Raw genomic sequence first — 17,910 nt, forward strand, 5'->3', positions numbered from 1 at the left:
TTGTTTGTTGGAAGTTTTTAAATCACAGTTTCAATATCAGTACTTGTGATTGGTCTGTTCATATTTTCTATTTCTTTCTGGTTCATTCTTGGAAGATTGTACCTTTCTAAGAATTTGTCCATTTCTTCCAGGTTGTCCATTTTATTGACATATAGTTGCTTGTAGTAGTCTCTTATGATCCTTTGTATTTCTGTGGTGTCGGTTGTAACTTCTCCTTTTTCATTCTAATGTTATTGATTTGAGCTCTCTACCTTTTTTTCTTGATGGGTCTAGCTAAAGGTTTATTAATTTTTCTTATCTTTTCAAAGAACCAGATTGATCTTTTCTATTGTTTTCTTCACCTCTGTTTCATTTATTTCTGTTCTGATCTTTATGGTTTCTTTCCTTCTACTAATTTTGGGTTTTGTTTGTTATTCTTTCTCTAGTTACTTTAGGTGTAAGGTTAGGTTGTTTGAGATTTTTCTTGTTTCCTGAGGAAGATTGTATTGCTTTTACCTTCCCTAATTGAACAGCTTTTGCTGCGTCCCATAGGTTTTGGATTGTTGTGTTTTCGTTTTCATATGTCTCTAGGTGTATTTTTATTTCCTCTTTGGTTTCATCAGTGATCCATTGGTTGTTTAGTAACATATTGTTTAGCCTCCACGTGTTTGCTTTTTTTTTTTTACTGTTTTTTCCTTGTAGTTGATTTCTAATCTCATAGCATTGTGATCAGAAAAGATGTTTGATATGATTTCAATTTTCTTAAATTTACTAAGGCTTGCTTTATGGCCCAGCATGTGATCTATCCTGGAGAATGTTCTGTGTGCACTTAAGTAGAATGTGTATCCTGCTGCTTTCGGATGGAATGTTCTGTAAATATCAATTAAGTCCATGTGATCTAATGTGTCATTTAAGGCCTGTCTTTCCTTATTGATTTTCTTTCTGGATGATCTGTCCATTGATGTAAGTGGGGTGTTAAAGTCCCCTACTATTATTGTGTTACTGTCAATTTCTCCTTTTATGGCTGTTAGCATTTGCCATATATGTTGAGGCCCCCCCTATGTTGGGTGCATATATATTTACAGTTATATCTTCTTGGATTGATCCCTTGATCATTATGTAACCTCCTTCTTTGTCTGTTGTAACAGCCTTTATTTTAAAGTCTATTTTGTCTGACATGAGTATTGCTACTCCAGCTTTCTTTTGATTTCCATTTGCATGGAATACCATTTTCCATCCCCTCACTTTGTCTGTTTGTGTCCCTATATCTGAAGTGAGCCTCTTGTAGACAGCATATATATGGGTCTTGTTTTTGTATCCATTCAGCCAGTCTGTGTCTTTTGGTTAGAGCATTTAATCCATTTACATTTAAGGTAATCATCAATATGTATGTTCTTATTGCCATTTTGATAATTGTTTGGGATTTGTTTTTGTGGGTCTTTTTTCTTCCCTTCCTCTTTTGTTCTCTTCTCTTGTGATTTGATGACTGTCTTTAGTGTTGTGTTTGGATTGCTTTCTTTTGTGTGTGTATCTATTGTAGATTTTTGGTTTGTGGTTACCATGGTTTTGGTATAGCAGTCTATATATATGCATGATTGTTTTAGGTTGCTGATCTCTTAATTTCAGATGTGTTTCAAATATCCTGCATTTGTATTCTCCTCCTCTCACAATTACTGGCTTAAGTATCATATTTGTGTGTGAATGATTTCCTACCTTAACTGTATGTTTCCCTTTACTGGTGAGCTTTTCCATTTGTAATTTTCTTGTTTCTAGTTGTGGCCTTTTCTTTTCCATCTAGAGAAGTTCCTTTAGCATTTGTTGTAAAGCTGGTCTGGTGGTGCTGAATTCCCTTAGCTTTTGTTTGTCTATAAAGCTTTTGATTTCTCCCTAGAATCTGAATGGGAGCCTTGCTGGGTAGAGTATTCTTGGTTGTAGGTTTTCCCCTTTCATCACTTTCAATATATCATGCCACTCCCTTCTGGCCTGCAGAGTTTTTGCTGAAAAATCAGCTGATAACCTTATGGGGATTCCCTTGTATGTTATTTGTTGCTTTTTCTCTTGTTGCTTTTAATATTTTCTCTTTGTTTTTAATTTTTGTCAATTGGAACAGTATGTATCTTGGCGTGTTCCTCCTTGGGTTTATCCCCTATGGGATTCTCTGCGCATCCTGGACTTGAGTGTTTCCTTTCCCATGTTAAGGAAGTTTTCAACTATTACGTTTTCAAATATTTTCTCAGGCCCTTTCTCTCTCTCTTCTTCTTCAGGGATCCCTATAATGTGAATGTTGGTGCATTTAATGTTGTCCCAGAGGTCTCTCAGACTGTCCTCATTTCTTTTCATTCTTTTTTCTTTATTCTGTTCTGCAGCAGTGATTTCCACCATCTGTCTTCCAGCTCACTTATTTGTTCTTCTGCCTCACTTATTCTGCTGTTGATTCCCTCTACTGTATTTTTCATTTCAGTTCTTATATTGTTCATCTCTGTTCTTTAAATCTTCTAACTCTTTGTTAAACATTTCATGTATCTTCCCAATCTGTGCCTCCATTCTTTTTCCGAGATCTTGGATCACCTCTACTATCATTACTCTGAATTCTTTTTCAGGCAGATTGCCTATCTCCACTTCACTTAGTTGTCCTTCTGGAGTTTTATCTTGTTCCTTCGTCTGGGTTATATTCCTCTGCCATCTTGTTTTGTCTAACTTTCTGTGTTTGTGGCCTCCATTCCTCAGGCTGCAGAATTGTAGCTCCTCTTGCTTCTGGTGTCTGCCCCCTGGTGGATGAGGGTCCAAGGGCTTGTGCTGGCTTCCTGGTGGGAGGGACTGGTGCCTGCCCACAGGTGGGTGGAACTGGGTCTTAGGACTCTCTAGTTTTCTTATGCCAACATCACAATATCTTGTAGCTGACATGTTGAGGGAGTCTAGATTATGTTGTCCTTTTTTTTTTTTTTTTTTTAGGACTGTTAAATTTCATTCTAGCAGGCATAAGTTACTGGAAGAACCCTTTGACCCTATGAAGCTTGACTTTATTCTTCCGATTTGAATTTATTCCCATGGCACATCCTTTCTGAGTCTCAGTATGAATGCTCCATATTCTGGGTGGAATTCCATGATCTCCCAGCTCTGCCTGATCTCTAGTATCACCACTTACCCCAGAGAAGGCAGTTTCTACTAGGTCTGTGGAAGTCCCACCCTGTACGCGTGTGGTCCAGCTTTCAGCCAAGAAACTGCCCGCCAAACCCACCCCCACGCTGTGTCGCTCACACCCTCTAGATACCCTGCCTGGCAGATTTCAGCCACTTCAGCCCAGAACTCAAATCTGCCTGCTCAGTAGACTATCACTCTGCCTGGGCTCCGTCTCCCTACCCCACAATGAGAAGGTGCCCCAAGATGACAGCTGGAGCAGTCATGCACTTTCCTCCTGTTTCCTTGCTCTCTAAGATCACAGTCCTTTGTGGCTTGCTATTCAGTGCCTGAGAGCATGGATTCTGTTGCCTCGTTTGTGGCAGGCAGGAGAATCCAGTTCTAGGAATTCTGTCATGGCCTAAATTGGAAGGTGAGGTTCCATTTTGGATATGATGCTGAGTTTTTAGTGTCTGTGGAACATTGAGGTAGAAACGTCTGGCCAGCAATTGGGTGTTCATGTATGGAGCTTGAAAGAGACAGCAGGGGCTGGAAATTCAGATTCTGAGGTCCTGAATTTACACTGGTAGTTGAAATCAAGGGAATGAATGTGATCACTTAGCTAGAGAATGGTTAGAGAAGGGATAGAAAAACATTCTTCTCCTTAAAAGGCTGGGAAGGTGTGGCTAAAGAAGGGATGAGGAACAGGAGACACGGGTGTCACAGAAACCACCATGAGTAAAATTGCATTTGCCTGGGGCAGTTGCAGTATCAGGAGCCCAGCCTTTCTTTCCTCTCTACATCATGCTTACCAGTCCAGAGCCAGTTCTTCTCCAGTGCTACTGAGAACTTCATAAAGTCTCACTGGGTGATCATGATGGAAGAACCTGCATATCTGGGCTCTGATACTAATCTGTAGAGTTAAAGCCATACCTGTCTGGAGGAGGCTTAGAATTTCTATCAGATGTAATCACACATCTGTGTTTTTAGCCTTCTTGGGGCTAATGGCTGACAAGTTTGATCATCATTTTTATAAAATTGAGGGGAAAACTAAGGCCCTGGAGAGGTGGACAACTTGATTATTAAAGTCAGTGATGGAGTCGGCCCTGTTTCCAGTTTTAGTTTCTAGTTGTCTAGAGACCTTACAGGGTTCAGACTTGGAAGTTGCACTAGGTCATCTAATTCAGCCGCCTTGTTTTTTAGGTGGGGAAACTGACACTGATAGAGCTTAAACTAGGTGTAAACAACAGAAATGCAGTGAAGCCAGCTTAGGCAAAAAGGAGAATTTGCTAGAAGAGTACAGAGGTAGCTGAAGGGATTCAAAAGGCAAGGATGGAGCTGAGCGTTGAGAGTAGACTGGAGCTGTGACCTGCAGTGCTGGAGAAACACTGGGATGCCCCTTGTTTCTACCCTTTTCTCTGCTTTTTTCTGTGTCTCTCATTCATCCTCCTCTCAATGCAGACCAGCTTATTCTGCTTCCACCCTCCCCTGCCCCCAGAGAAAATGGTCACCAACAACTGTTCCTGAGTTTATAGCTTAGGAAACAAGCCACTCACTCCCCTCCATTCAGGAAAGAAGTCAATCTGATTCTAGAATTGCAACTCGCATTCCCCTAAAGATCTCAGTGGCCCAGTGGAGCCATCCAGAGTCCAGTCGTTTGCAGCCAGGGGTCTGGGTAGTGTTATTCCACGCACAGGGCTGCGGAAAGCCCTACCTCTATAAGCAAGTGGTGTAAACTGTTGGTGGGGGGAGGGATATTTTCCCCAAAAAAATCATGGGAGCAGATGGTTGGGCAGCTAGCCCAGTAGATGCTTGGGACACTAGGGTTACATGAGTAACCAGTGGCAGAGCCAGGACCAGAAACCTCAGCAGCAGTTTTCCTGAGGTTGCCTCCCATGAGGATTTGATCTGTGATGAGTAGAGACAGCTCTAGGACAGTAACAGCCAAAGGTGGGTTCCCTCTGTATTAGTCCAAACTAAACCTAGTCGAAACTAGGTCATATCTTTATAGTGTCTTTAAGAGAAAAGAAAGTTTTCCCTGCTGATTGCAGGTAGAAAAATCCCAGGGAAGGATTCCGACTCAGTGGGTGGAGTCCTGTGATTGGCTGGGCCTAGGTGCCTGTTCACCCCTGGGGTCAGAAGGCAGGGGATATTTTAAGAAGGGGGACTGTAAGCAGCGTAGACAAAACCTCTTTTGTTCTGTGTCTGTCTCCCAGGTGACGATGGAGGCTGGCAGCCTCCCCCTGGAGCTGTGGCGCATGATCTTAGCCTACTTGCCCCTTCCCGACTTGGGCCGTTGCAGCCTAGTGTGCAGGGCCTGGTATGAACTGATCCTCAGTCTTGATAGGACTCGATGGCGGCAGCTGTATCTGGGCTACACCGAGTGCCGCCACCCCAACTGGCCCAACCAGCCTGATGTGGAACCTGAGTCTTGGAGGGAGGCCTTCAAGCAGCATTACCTTGCCTCCAAGATGTGGACCAAGAATGCTGCGATCTTGGAGACCTCTGTCTGCTTTTCTCTATTTCGCCGGAGGAGGACACGTCGTACCCTGAGTGTCGGGCCAGGCCATGAGTTTCACAGCCTAGGCAGTGCCCTGGCCATGTCCAGCCTATTTGACCGAATCCTGCTGTTCCCAGGTCTGCACGAAGAGCAAGGTGAAATTATCCTGAAGGTGCCCGTGGAGATCGTAGGCCACGGGAAGTTGGGCGAAGTGGCCCTGCTAGCCAGCATTGACCAGCAGTGCTCAACCACACGCCTGTGCAACCTCGTCTTCATGCCAGCCTGGTTCTCACCCTTCATGTTTAAGGTGAGTGTCTACCTCAGATGGATAGCCTCTCCCGGCCTGACCCTGGGCCTTGCCCTCTTCTCAGTGGGTTTGTAACCCTTTTTTCGTTGGAATTAAAAAAAGAGAGAGAGTTCAGTCATTAGTCCTATAACACACTCCTGTGAGTTCTGCACCAGTTGAGAAAGAGGCACAGGGATCAGTAGAGATCAATATTCTGCTTTATTCCTGAAAAGGCTGTACTTAAAAAAATGAGCCTTGCACTGGAGGCCAAAATTGCTTTGTACTTCTTCCTTTCCAACCTGGACCAACTGGGACCACAGGTAGAGCAGCCAGGTTCCGGGAGCATGCCACATGCCACATGGTGACAGGAAGCAGAGAACAGACAGCGTTCCCAGAGAGATGGCCAAAGAGGGGGGGCTCTGCAGGCCAGTGACCTTCAGCACATTAGCCCCAATCTGCGGAGGGTCAAGGAAGGTCAGGCTTTTGCCAAGGCTGACTGGAGAGAGGGTCAGGAAATATCAGGAGAACACATTCCTTCTAGGAACAGAGCAGTTGTTCCCAAAGACAAGCATGTGTTGGGATGTTGGTAGCTTCTGGCAGAACAGTCTAGAGCTAATAACTGTAGACTGCCAGGAGCTGCATTGCCTAGAAACTGATTGTGATACATGGATTTTGTACCTAGTCAACAAAAATTATATTGCCACTGTTCTACCAATAACAACCAAATTGTCTCTCACGTTCGTAATGATCATTATGCCACCAGTCACTTATGATGCACTTACTCTTTGCCAGCCACGTGCTTTACAGCCATGAGTAAGATCGGTAGTGTCAGCTGGCTTTATTGATGAGCAGATGGAGCCTCAACAAGGGTCTCAGACTTTGTAAGGGACAGAGGTAGGGTCCAAAGCCTGTAATCATACGATAGATGACTTTCCATCTGTGGCCTCATTTGATCCCCACAACAAACAGTTGTGGTAGACAGAGTAGGTGTGTCCCCATTTTGCAGATGAGGGACACTGAGGCTCAGAGATGCTGAGTAACTTTCTCAAGTGGATAATTAGTGAGGTTAGAACTCAAATCCAGGCCTTTGAGTCTAACCCCTTTTGAAATTACATTGTTCTGCATTCCCTGGAAGCTTAAAAGGCTGTTCGCTACTTAGAACATTTCAGAAGAACCGATGGAGTCCTTCTGTGCTCATCTGCAGATCTGGAAGAATGGTTCGTTTCCATACCTTCCACATTTCATAGTCATTTATTCTTCAGCCTCCACTTGCCCCTCACAAGTGCAGCTGCAGATCCTCAAGGGGTGGGTCCTGGCCGTAGACTTTGTAGCCCAGCCCACCATCTGGCTTTGTGCTTGGCATATATTCGTGCTCAGTCCATGCTTGTCTTTTAACTAAAAGCAGGACAGGGGGCTAGGATGACCTTGCCTGAAAAATGCAAAGGCCAGGGTGACTTCACAGCCGTTTTTTATGACTTCTGAGGAGAACTCTAGCAATGACTCTGCATCTCTAGAGAGCCAGGGTTTTTCTACAGAGAGGACCAAGTAAGAGAAAATAGACTTAAACTGCAGCAAGAAAAAGTTAGGTTAGCCATAGGGAAGAACTAGAGAGGTTAAGGGGAGTTAAGTTCTGGGACAAGCTCTCAAGGGAGGTCACTGCTAGAGAATGTAAAATTGTCCAGGGATTACTAAGTGGGATCATGAGACACTACTACCTCATTTTATGGTTCAAGTACATCTCATGGAGCTTGGTGTGGAATCCAGAAGCAGCTCTTTTTCAGGAATGCAGAGTGGCTCGTCTTCTCCGTCAGGCCTGGAAGGCTGAGGGTCTCAGGTGGGCTGTTCCGTAGGGCTGAGTAGTACCCCCACCCCAGAGAACTCTCTGCTCTCCACGTCCCTTGACCCCAGATGACAACAGCTGGCTTTTCTCACGTGCCAACTTTGTGCATGGCTCCGTGCCTGGTGCTTTGTTAGTTCGTGAGCCCCATGTTGCAGACAGAGAAACTGAGGCTTAGAGAAGTGATGTGTTTATCCAAGATAACACACCTGGAAGAGGCAGAGCTGGGAGCTGGGCCCTGCAGCTGGACCCCCAGAGCCCACACTCTTAGCCACTGCTCAGGGCACTCACCCGGTCACGGCAGTACACCTTGTCCCCCTCTTTAGGGATGTGGCCTGCTGTCTCCTGCCATAGTTCTGCACCAGCACCAGTTCCCACGCAGACTTTCCCAGCACCTGTGTGTGGGCCTCCCACTGCTGGCCCAGCCCCAGCAGAGCTCAGCCCCTCCTGGCCCACCCTGGCCTCTGTCAGCCCTCTGGCTTTGCCCAGCTCTGTCCTGACTCCGCACTCCAGACTGGCCTATGTGGTGAACCTCAGGGCTGCAGGCTCAGGTGGAGGCAGGCTCGCAGGGCCAAGGGAGGATTCGAATGAAGGGATAGTGCTTTGGAAGGAGAGACCCGGAGGAACACCACCTGGTGGGACACAGTCTTCGTGTAACCGAGACACCACGTGGGACCCTCACCCATCAGAGGGCTTGGTAAAGTTGGGCTCACATCCCAGCCAGTTCCTGTGTTTGTGAGAATCCAAAGCTCTCCCTCATCATTTTTCCCTTGAGCGACCGTCTCCTGGTTCATCTCCAGTATTGAGTCGATTCCATTTCACGTAGCATCCCTCTGAGCATTCAGCATCTTCCCCCTTCTCCATGTTACTTCCCACCCGCCACGCCAAACTCTGTTCTCATTAAGCGCTTCATGAGCACTGGTGGAATTTACTTGAGATTTGAGGGTTTGGGGAAGGGCCCTGCTCCAGAAAGTGAACTTTTCTGCCATTATCCGTTTCCACTCTTGTCTCCTGCCCTTTGGGATTGGAGGGAGGGAAGGGAAGGCAGCTCCAAATGATCCTCCTTCTGATGCACAGCAGCTCCTGGTTCCTCCTGGGGCTGGCAGGACCCTTGCCCTGTGGGGAAGGGAACATGACCAGCAGGACAGATGGCCTTTCCAGGTGCCATCCCCTTATAGAACAGTTAGAGCTCTGACTAGCAAAACAGATCTTATCCCTGTTACACCCACTTTCTCTCTTTCGTTCCCCAGACAACTTCAGGTCACGTCCAGTTTGACAACTGCAACTTTGAGAATGGACACATCCAGGTCCATGGCCCAGGCACCTGCCAAGTGAAGTTTTGCACCTTCAAAAACACCCATGTCTTTCTGCACAATGTGCCCCTGTGTGTCCTGGAAAACTGTGAATTTGTGGGCAGTGAAAACAACTCTGTGACTGTTGAGGGCCACCCATCCTCAGAGAACAACTGGGCCTACACGCATCTCTTAGGGCTCATCAGGTCCTCTCCCAGCGTGCTCCCAACAGAGGACTCCGACTCTTTAATGTCCTTGGACCTGGAAAGCAGGGACCAGGCCTGGAGCCCAAGAACCTGTGGCATTGTCATTGAGGGTAGCCAGAGCCCTACCAGCCCAGCAACTGGCTCCCCCAAGGCTGGCTCACAGGAGGCAGAGGTGGGCAGCGATGGGGAAAGGGTGGCCCGGACCCCAGACAGCAGCGATGGAGGCCTGAGTCCCAGCGGTGAGGATGAGGATGAGGACCAGCTCACGTACAGACTGTCCTACCAAGTGCAGGGACCGCGGCCGGTTCTGGGGGGCTCCTTTTTGGGCCCACCACTGCCGGGAGCATCCATCCAGCTGCCCAGCTGCCTGGTGCTGAACTCACTACACCAGGAGCTGCAGAAGGACAGGGAGGCCATGGCGCTGGCCAGCTCTGTGCAGGGCTGCCTCATCCGCAAGTGCCTGTTCCGGGACGGGAAGGGAGGCGTCTTCGTTTGCTCTTATGGCCGAGCCAAGATGGAAGGAAACATCTTCCGGAACCTGACTTATGCGGTGCGATGTATACATAATAGCAAGGTGCGATGTATACATAATAACAAGGTGCCGTCATAAGGCTTACTGTACAGACCCATGAGGCCTCGCTGGGTCACAAGGAGCATGATTTTGGAGTGGTGAGAGGGCTTCAGGGGCTGTACGCAGGAGGGCTTGGTTGGTGCTAGTATGCATTTTTTTAAAAAGTCATCTTTTAATCTTATAACACACGCTTGCCTCATGTCCGTCATCTGATTTGGATGAGGCAGAAACTATTCTTCCCATTTTACAGAAGAGGAAATAGGCCTAGGGAGGAAGGTGACTCACTCAGGATCACACAGCAGGTTAGAGGCCAAACAGAATGGGGACTAGAACCCAGGTCTTCCACCTCCTTTCTCTATGTTATGCTGCTTCTCAAATATGTCACCCAACTCCTAGTAGAAGGAACAAGGGCTCTTTAGCCTGGATGCAGGATAATTTTGGGAGACGTGATCGCTGCCTGTGATCCAAACTGTGTGGGTAGTTGAGAAGGCTTCCCAGACGAGGAGATGTCTAAGTCGAGTAGGATGAGGCGAGGAGAACCAAGGAAAATGGGCTGCGTGTGGTGAAAAGGAGGTGCACAGTGAGGGTTCAGGCAGCAGACATCCTGTGCTGGGGCCTGGATGTGAGGCCAAGTTCAGCAGTGTGGTGGGGACCGTTGGAAAATGAGCAGGGGAGGTAAGCAGAATCCACGTTGCCCAGGGCCTAGAAAGCCCCGTTGAGATGTATGGACTTCATACTAAGAATGGATCATCCTGCTCCGCATGCCATCAGCGCCTTGTACCTGCAACCCCCTCAGGCACCACAGGACAGTAACAGCTCAGGATGGGAGAGGCTTCTAAAAGGAAAGACATGGCCTTTTAGAAGGAAGCATGACATAGCTCCTAGGTTTGAGTCTCACTTCTCCTCTAATTCACTGTGAACGTTACCTTCCTCTCATGTGAAATGGAAATACTGCCCCACTTCTTCGACTGGGGGTTTGTGAGGATCCAGTGCCGTAATATTGGCAAAGCACTTAGAAAACTGAAGGGCATTGTACAGATGTCACATGTGAGTCTTGCAGGTCTCTGAAGGCTTCTAGAATGATTAATAGCAATTGCATCTTAATTGTATTTTACCCATTTCCAAAGAGGATTTCAGGTGGTGTTACCCTGGAAACACAATATAAAACTGTGCTATGAACAGAGAATAAAAGATAAAGGTCAAATAAAAGGAGTGGGTGACAGCTTTGCTCTCAGGGGGACCACAATGAAAGGATCTGGGGTGAGCCCTCAAGGAGGGCTTTCCTCCTTGCATGGTTAGTAAGAGTGTGGCTTCTGAGTCAAATTCTGGCTCTGCCCCTTATTAGCTATATGCCCTTTGGACTAATGATACTACCTACTCCAAGGTGTGGTGAGGCTTGACTGAGGTCATATATATGCATATATATATATAAAGTGCTTAGCAGTGTGTCTGGTGCATAGCAAGTACTCCATAAATGTGTTTGGTGTTTTTTAAGACTTAAAAAAAAAATCTTTCCCGGAGGACTGGTGCCTGGCCAAGCTGTCTAGGAAGACTAGGAGTTGGCAGGGTGAAGCTGTGAGGCAAAGGAGGCATGCGGGAAGGCCCAGACATAGGACGCAGGACACTCAGGGAGTCGCAAGTAACCTCAACAGCCAGAGCGTGAGGTGAGGGCTAGTCAGCAAGAGTCAGTCAGCTCAGGGGCAGGTGTCTCGTCAGAGAGATGGGAATTGTCTTGAGGGCAGTGGGAACACACTGAAAGATTTGAAGCAGAGAATTGTGGTCAGATCCGCATTTGGAAAGCTCCGTCTGTCAGCTTTGTGTGGAATGGAGTGGAGGGGAACAAGACTGGAGACACAATCAGTGTGGGGCAGTGGATAATTAGGGTCCGTACATGGAGAGGAGGAACAGGGCAGTCTGGAGAGGTGGCGAGGAGAACCTCGGGAGGGGAGCGGTCGAGGTTATGTGGCCTAGATTTCTGGTGTGAGTGGCTGAGGCAAAGGCAGGAACTGAGAAGCCGAGAAGGTTAGGATGTGGAGAGAAAGATGCTGAGTGCAGTTCTGGGCACGTTGAGTTTGGAGCATCAGTGACATCAGGCAGAGGTGCCATCTGGTTACGGGGGGCTGGAGCTTTGAAGAGAGATGTGCCCTGACATGCAGACTTGGGAGCAGGTGGTAATTGGAGTCACGGACAAGGAGAGACAAAAAGTTAAACAGCTTTCGTTGTAGCCCTCTGGAACTGTTGTCCCCAGGGAACTTGTGGCAGGAATTGTGCAGCCAACTGTTCCTAGTGAGTCTCCAAAAAGGAACCTGAAAAGCTGATTTTGGCTGGCTTTTGACTAAAACAACCCATGGTGTCTCATGAGTACGCAGCTTCCGGGAACACATATATCAAATGGCATTAATACAAGTGGGGAGCTGTGGGCGGGAGTGCCGGCTTACTGAGCTGGCCCCTGTGGCCAGGAGCAAGCCCTTGATCCAGTGGCCAGAGGGCAACCGCCCTACCTCTGCCCTCCAGAACATTCCCGAGAGGGTAGAGGCTGGCAGAGGGAATGAAGAAAAGTATCACTGACCATGATTTTTTTTTCTTGCTTCTTTGGGTATCTGGTAATTTTTAGTTGGAAGTGAGGTATCTTGTATAGACGGTGGAGACAGAGGTAAATGGTGTTTATGTGTGGGAATGGGCATGCCTCTTCTGTGACGCTTGGATTTTGTTGTTACAATTACCTTCAGTGAACCACAGGCTCCTGATTCCTCCTGCATTACTTTGGCTGGTTTGCCAGTGGACTTTTCTGTTTTAGTTCTTCCCTTTGCATCTGCTCCTCCGTGCTCTTGCCCCTCCCAGCAGCAGGCCACTGCCATGGCTCTGGCTGGCCAGCCCCGTGGCACAGTGGGTGATAGGGAGCCTCTCGTGTCTGCATTTATCCTTAGTCTTAGGAAGGTGCTGTGTCGGTGGATTTAGGACCTTGGCACTAGGCCCTTTTCAGTGGTCCTGCCTCACCCCTCAGCACTAGGGGGGCTCTAATGATCGAGGCCCAAGATATTTTCCTCCCACCTCCCTGAGGGGTAAAGCGTTTATTGTTTTTCTGTTCCCTCCCTTGAGAGCCACGGGTTTGCTGCCCTTCCCCCAGCTGCTTAAGGCTTGTTCTTTGGGACAGGAGGGGCTTAGTGCTTTTCCCACAGTGGCTGTACTTTCCCCCAAGTGCCCACCAGGAGGGAGGCTGTCTCCTGTCTCTCGTCCTGCCCTCGGTCTTTCTCCATGAGCACCTGGCGAGGTCCATGGAGAAGTGAATAGATGGAGCTGCTCCCGGGGCTTCTGTGCTCCCACTAGTTAACAGCTGGCCTTTAACAGTTCATGGAAACGGTTAGCTGAACTCTTCTTACTGGCCAGTATGGCATCTGTGTCTTTTCAGACAAACAAGTACTCACATCTCGTGTCCTTGAAGGTGCCTGTTTCCCTTAGATTCCAGGCTAGTTGGTTGTCCTGCAACCTCAGCTCGCTGATGGATTCAAGAAAGGTTATGTTTTTGTATCTTCTTGTTGTAGGTGTGGGAGCAATGCTCTTTCCAACTTTCCCCATTCTAAGCAGAAAGCTTCTCCTTGAAATTGTACTTCCATTATACTTTACCCCTCCTAGAGTTTTATCCTAATGTAGTACAGTGTTTATTGTTAGTACACAATTTACCTTAACGTAGTACATTTCATTGTTAATACATAGTTGTTTAAAACAGTATGTATTTTAGATTTTTAGTATTGCTAAAAAGAGAATGTAAGTGGCAGTGCATCCCCTTAATAAGCTGTTTACTGAGTTATGGTACCTTGTTTTAAAGAGGCTTCTTTATCTTATACCAACACTTGCAATTGTCTCTTAGCTTGGAGTTCCATTGGTTTTTCCACCCCAGGATAATAATACAGCAAAAGAGATGCAAAGCGGGCAAGAATGGGTATTTGTCTTAAAAGTGGAAAGCAAAAGGGAAGGTGGGAGAGGACAGCCTACGAGGTACTTTACCCTCAGGTGCTTCCTCAGGCAGGTGAAGTTCAGCAAAGGCGTGTGTGGAAGTGGTGGATCTGGCACTCGATTCCATTCAAAGTAGCTGTGCCCTTGGACCGCTGGAAATCTTCATGTAACTGCACTGCATGTAGAGTTTGCAGACCACTAAATCCCACCTTCTCCAAGCGTCCTTTCCATGCCGTCATCCAGTTATTTATCCTGCTCAGAGGCTGTGAATGTGGAGCTCAGAGCCAGGCTTCCATCCAGGTTTTAGTAAAGAACTGGCGTGAGGTTGGTGCAGTGCCTGTAGGGCAAAGCCAGGAAGGACACGGAAATGGCTCAGTCCTCATGAGCACACGGCGGAGAGTGGCTGGTGTGGCATCAGGTAGAACTGCACAGACCAGACGGGAAGGAAGACTCAGGTATTCCCCAAGCAGTTTTTTAAAATACCTTTGTGACAGGAAAATGAATGGCTCTCTCTCCTCTGCCTAGATCATCATGCTCAGGAACCACATTCACCACTGCAGAGCGTCAGGCATCTTTCTTCGCTTGGAGGGCGGAGGCCTGATCGCCGGCAACAACATTTATGACAACGCGGAGGCCGGCGTAGACATCCGGAAAAAGTCCAACCCTCTCATTCTGGTACTTCCTCCATCTTCTTGCCCTTTCAGGGTGGCTCTTGGTACTCAGAAACCTTTTCTGAGGATGTTTAAGCAAATGTTGCCATCTTGAATTTCTGTTGCTTCCTGTTTGCAGGTAGTTCCTGCCCTTTTCTCTGTGTGTCCTTGTGACTCTGGGTCTCTTTCTCCATGTATTGAGGGTGACTTTGCATAAGTCACGTACGTCCCTGCAGTCTCCCCTAGCAAGGAGGAGGACTGGATAGACAGGGAAATTCACAGGGCCTTCCCTCCCTCAGCCCTGATATGCTCTTGTGGGCTTTGAGTTCGGTAAGAATAAAGATATGTCTGCCATGAAAGACACTTGGATCAAAAATAAAACACCAAATTAGTTCATTCTTTACTATTAAAAGGACACGTAGGATATTTATTTTGAAGATAACTTGTTTCGTGGATATCGTGAGGCCATAGTGAGTTTGATCTTAGCCAGTGTGAAAACCACTTAAAATCCTAGAATGTGAGACCAGTGACATGAAAGACCTGCCCCATAGTTTTGCTCCAGCCTTCTCTGAGAGACAGGTTTCCCAGAAATTGAGAAACATAGTGGACTTTTTATGGGCTTGGAAAAATAATATCCATCCTATACATAGTGCTTATTATATGCCAGATACTGTTCTAAGCACTTGGTGTATATTTATTTAATCATGGTTTAACTCTTACACAACCTGTGAGATAGAATTATTATTATTCCCATTTCATAGGTGAAGACACGGAGGCACAAAGACGCTAGGGACCTTGCCCTAAATCACACATCTAGTGCTAGCGCTGGCCTTCGAATCCAGGCAGTCTGACTCAGGGTGGATGTCCTTAACCCAGTATATCTAGACTGCCCTTGCAAATGCAGAGAAAGGCAAGTTCTTAACTATATTTCAAGAGACGTGCCTGGCCAGTGTCCTCTGCCAGCCCCTTCCTCTCACTCTTTCTGCCATGCAACTGATATCTGATGCATGGCCTTGGCTTAGGAAATTATTGCCACTGTTGCCAGAGAGGTGAGAGGAGTTTGCCTTCCCAGGGATGGGGGGACAGGACAGTGTAGCAGGTGGAGGGGGAAGGGAGTACTACCTGCCTTTGTGAAACAGTGCAGGATAGAAATACCATTGCTTACACCTCTCTCCCTGTGCTTTTCAACCCTGTGAGGGACTTCTGTAGGCAGCGGTTACTCTGGTGAGTCTGCCAAATCCTTCAGGGGAAAATCTGAAAAGTGAGTAAGAATAGGAGAGCTTGCAGCAGGAAACACTTTAAAGCAAACTAGAACTGTGTTTCCATTAAATAATTTTGGAAGAGAAACAGCTAGCTTTTTGGTTTAAATATAGGATTGTATTTAGGCTATAAATTAGCAATCAGAGTGAAACAATTTTATTATAATTTATTATAACCTAAAATTTTCGTCACTGTCCAAAAGCAACTAACTGACTGGGAAACAGAAAAACTAGGTTTCAGATCCGGCCCTGCCACAAACATACTATATGACCCTGGGCCTGTTTCCCATTTGCATGGTATGAAAATCTCCAAGGGTCATTATAGCTCGTACACCTGGTGACCTCATGCCTCATGGGACACCTAAGCTCCCTGGGGCTGTACCTTCCACAGGTCTCCCCCCAAATGAGAAGGGAAGACTAGAAGCCAGTGACCCACTCCTTCCCTGGGTGGCCCCTTGGGACTGCGCTTAGCCAAAGTTCCCATGTACTGGGGCACTGCCCCCTTCTGAGAGGTGGGCGCCCTGGGCCCTGGGGTGACATGGCCTAGCCAATGATCGTGTGTTTTGGGGACTCTTTGGAGGCTCAGAAATTTTCAGTAGTGTGCATTGCAGATGAAGGGCAGGAGCCCTCAGCAGTAAGTGCCAGCATAACTACATCCCAAGAGTCTGGGTGGGGAAGACTCCTCTCTTGTGAGTCTCCCTCATAGGTGTCAACGTGTGCACCTGTGCAGAGAGGGCAGGGCCGCATCCATTCACTTTGTTTTTTGTTGTTGTTTCTTTTTTTAAAATTTTATTTATTTTTTTACTTTATGGCTACGTTGGGTCTTTGTTGCTGCGCACGGGCTTTCTCTAGTTGCGGCAAGCGGGGGCTACTCTTCATTGCAGTGTGCAGGCTTCTCACTGTGGTGGCCTCTCTTGTGGAGCACAGGCTCTAGGTGCACAGGCTTCAGTAGTTGTGGCACGCAGGCTCAGTAGTTGTGGCACGCAGGCTCAGTAGTTGTGGCTCGCGGGCTCTAGAGCACAGGCCCAGTAGTTGTGGTGCATGGGCTTAGTTACTCCGCGGCATGTGGGATCTTCCCTGACCAGGGCTCGAACCCATGTTCCCTGCATTGGCAGGTAGATTCTTAACCACCGTGCCACCAGGGAGGCCCATTCACTTTGTTTTGTGCTAGGGATCTTCCAGCAACGTAGTTTTCTCTGCTGGTTCATCCTGGCCCTGCGGTGGGGCAGCAATGAGCACTCTGCTTCTCAGTGGCCTGTCTGAGCTGCCTTCTGTGGTGTCTCGTGTTCACTTGCAGTGTAACCAGATCCACCACGGCCTTCGCTCTGGCATTGTTGTCCTTGGCAATGGGAAAGGCATCATCCGGAATAATCAAATCTTTTCAAACAAGGAGGCTGGCATTTACATCCTGTACCACGGAAATCCAGTCGTGAGGTATGTGCCACTGTACCCAGACCATCCTGCTCACCCATGGTCCCTCTTTCCTCTCTGATCTCTGTGTTTCCCTACTCTCTGTCTTTGCTTCATTTGAAACCATTTTTGTGTATGAAAACAACTGTACAGATGCAAGCAGGGAAGAGACAGACTTCACCCATAATCCCACCTCAGTCACACAACCTTTTGTGGTATTGCATCTGTGTTCTGTGCTTTTGTGTCTGTGGTTCCTTCCAGTTAACTAGGTGGGGCCTAGCAAACATTACTGAGCACTTCTAGTAATGATAACAAAGGTAAACAAGGGCAGACTCCGCTCCCTAGGAGCTTACTTTAGTCTGGAGGACATGTGTGCTCAGAAATAATGCTAAGATAGGAATGACATAGAGATTTCAACTCACCTGACAACTCTGGTCAGTTGATTTTGGCTACCTGGGATGCTATATTAAGATCTGGAGGCTACATCTGACCTCAGCATGAAAGCATGCTGTGATCAGTCAGTGGTGTAAGCTGTAGGTGGGAGGGGCTGTGGATTTGCCTTCCCATCTGTCATATGGCGCAGACTGTGATAAATACTATCAAAGTGGTACCAAGAGAGGGGGAATCATTCTGACTAGGGGGCTGTGGGAGGCCTCATTTGGGAGGTGGCATTGGAGTTAGACTTTGAAATACAGGTAGAGCTTTTGGACTCTCATGGAGATGGGGAGTGGACATTCGTGGTAAAGGAAGCAGCTTGAGTAAAGCAGCAGAGCGCAGCAGATGCAGGGGTAGCACACGGCCCACTGGCGCTTGAGAAAAGGTCTGACACAAGTTGTGACGTTAGTATAA

At 47.4% G+C, this 17,910-nt stretch overlaps 1 protein-coding gene across 2 annotated transcripts in view; it reads left to right on the plus strand.

Moving 5' to 3' along the window:
* The window catches only part of FBXO10 (F-box protein 10), a 67,512-nt gene that overhangs the window by 36,464 nt on the left and 13,138 nt on the right, over positions 1-17,910 (plus strand). The window contains exons 3-6 of one of the 2 annotated variants that reach the window (XM_082843089.1): positions 5,313-5,903; positions 8,970-9,791; positions 14,268-14,417; positions 16,949-17,085. In XM_082843089.1, the coding sequence (XP_082699215.1) occupies positions 5,319-5,903; positions 8,970-9,791; positions 14,268-14,417; positions 16,949-17,085 (1,694 nt within the window). In that variant the 5' untranslated portion in view covers positions 5,313-5,318. Of the gene's footprint in view, positions 1-5,228; positions 5,904-8,969; positions 9,792-14,267; positions 14,418-16,948; positions 17,086-17,910 lie in introns of those variants that run through there. The other variant, XM_082843090.1, reaches the window with a different exon arrangement.

This window comes from Leucopleurus acutus, assembly GCF_964270905.1.
Source record: "Leucopleurus acutus genome assembly, chromosome: 7".
NCBI classification, from domain to species: Eukaryota; Metazoa; Chordata; class Mammalia; order Artiodactyla; family Delphinidae; genus Leucopleurus; species Leucopleurus acutus.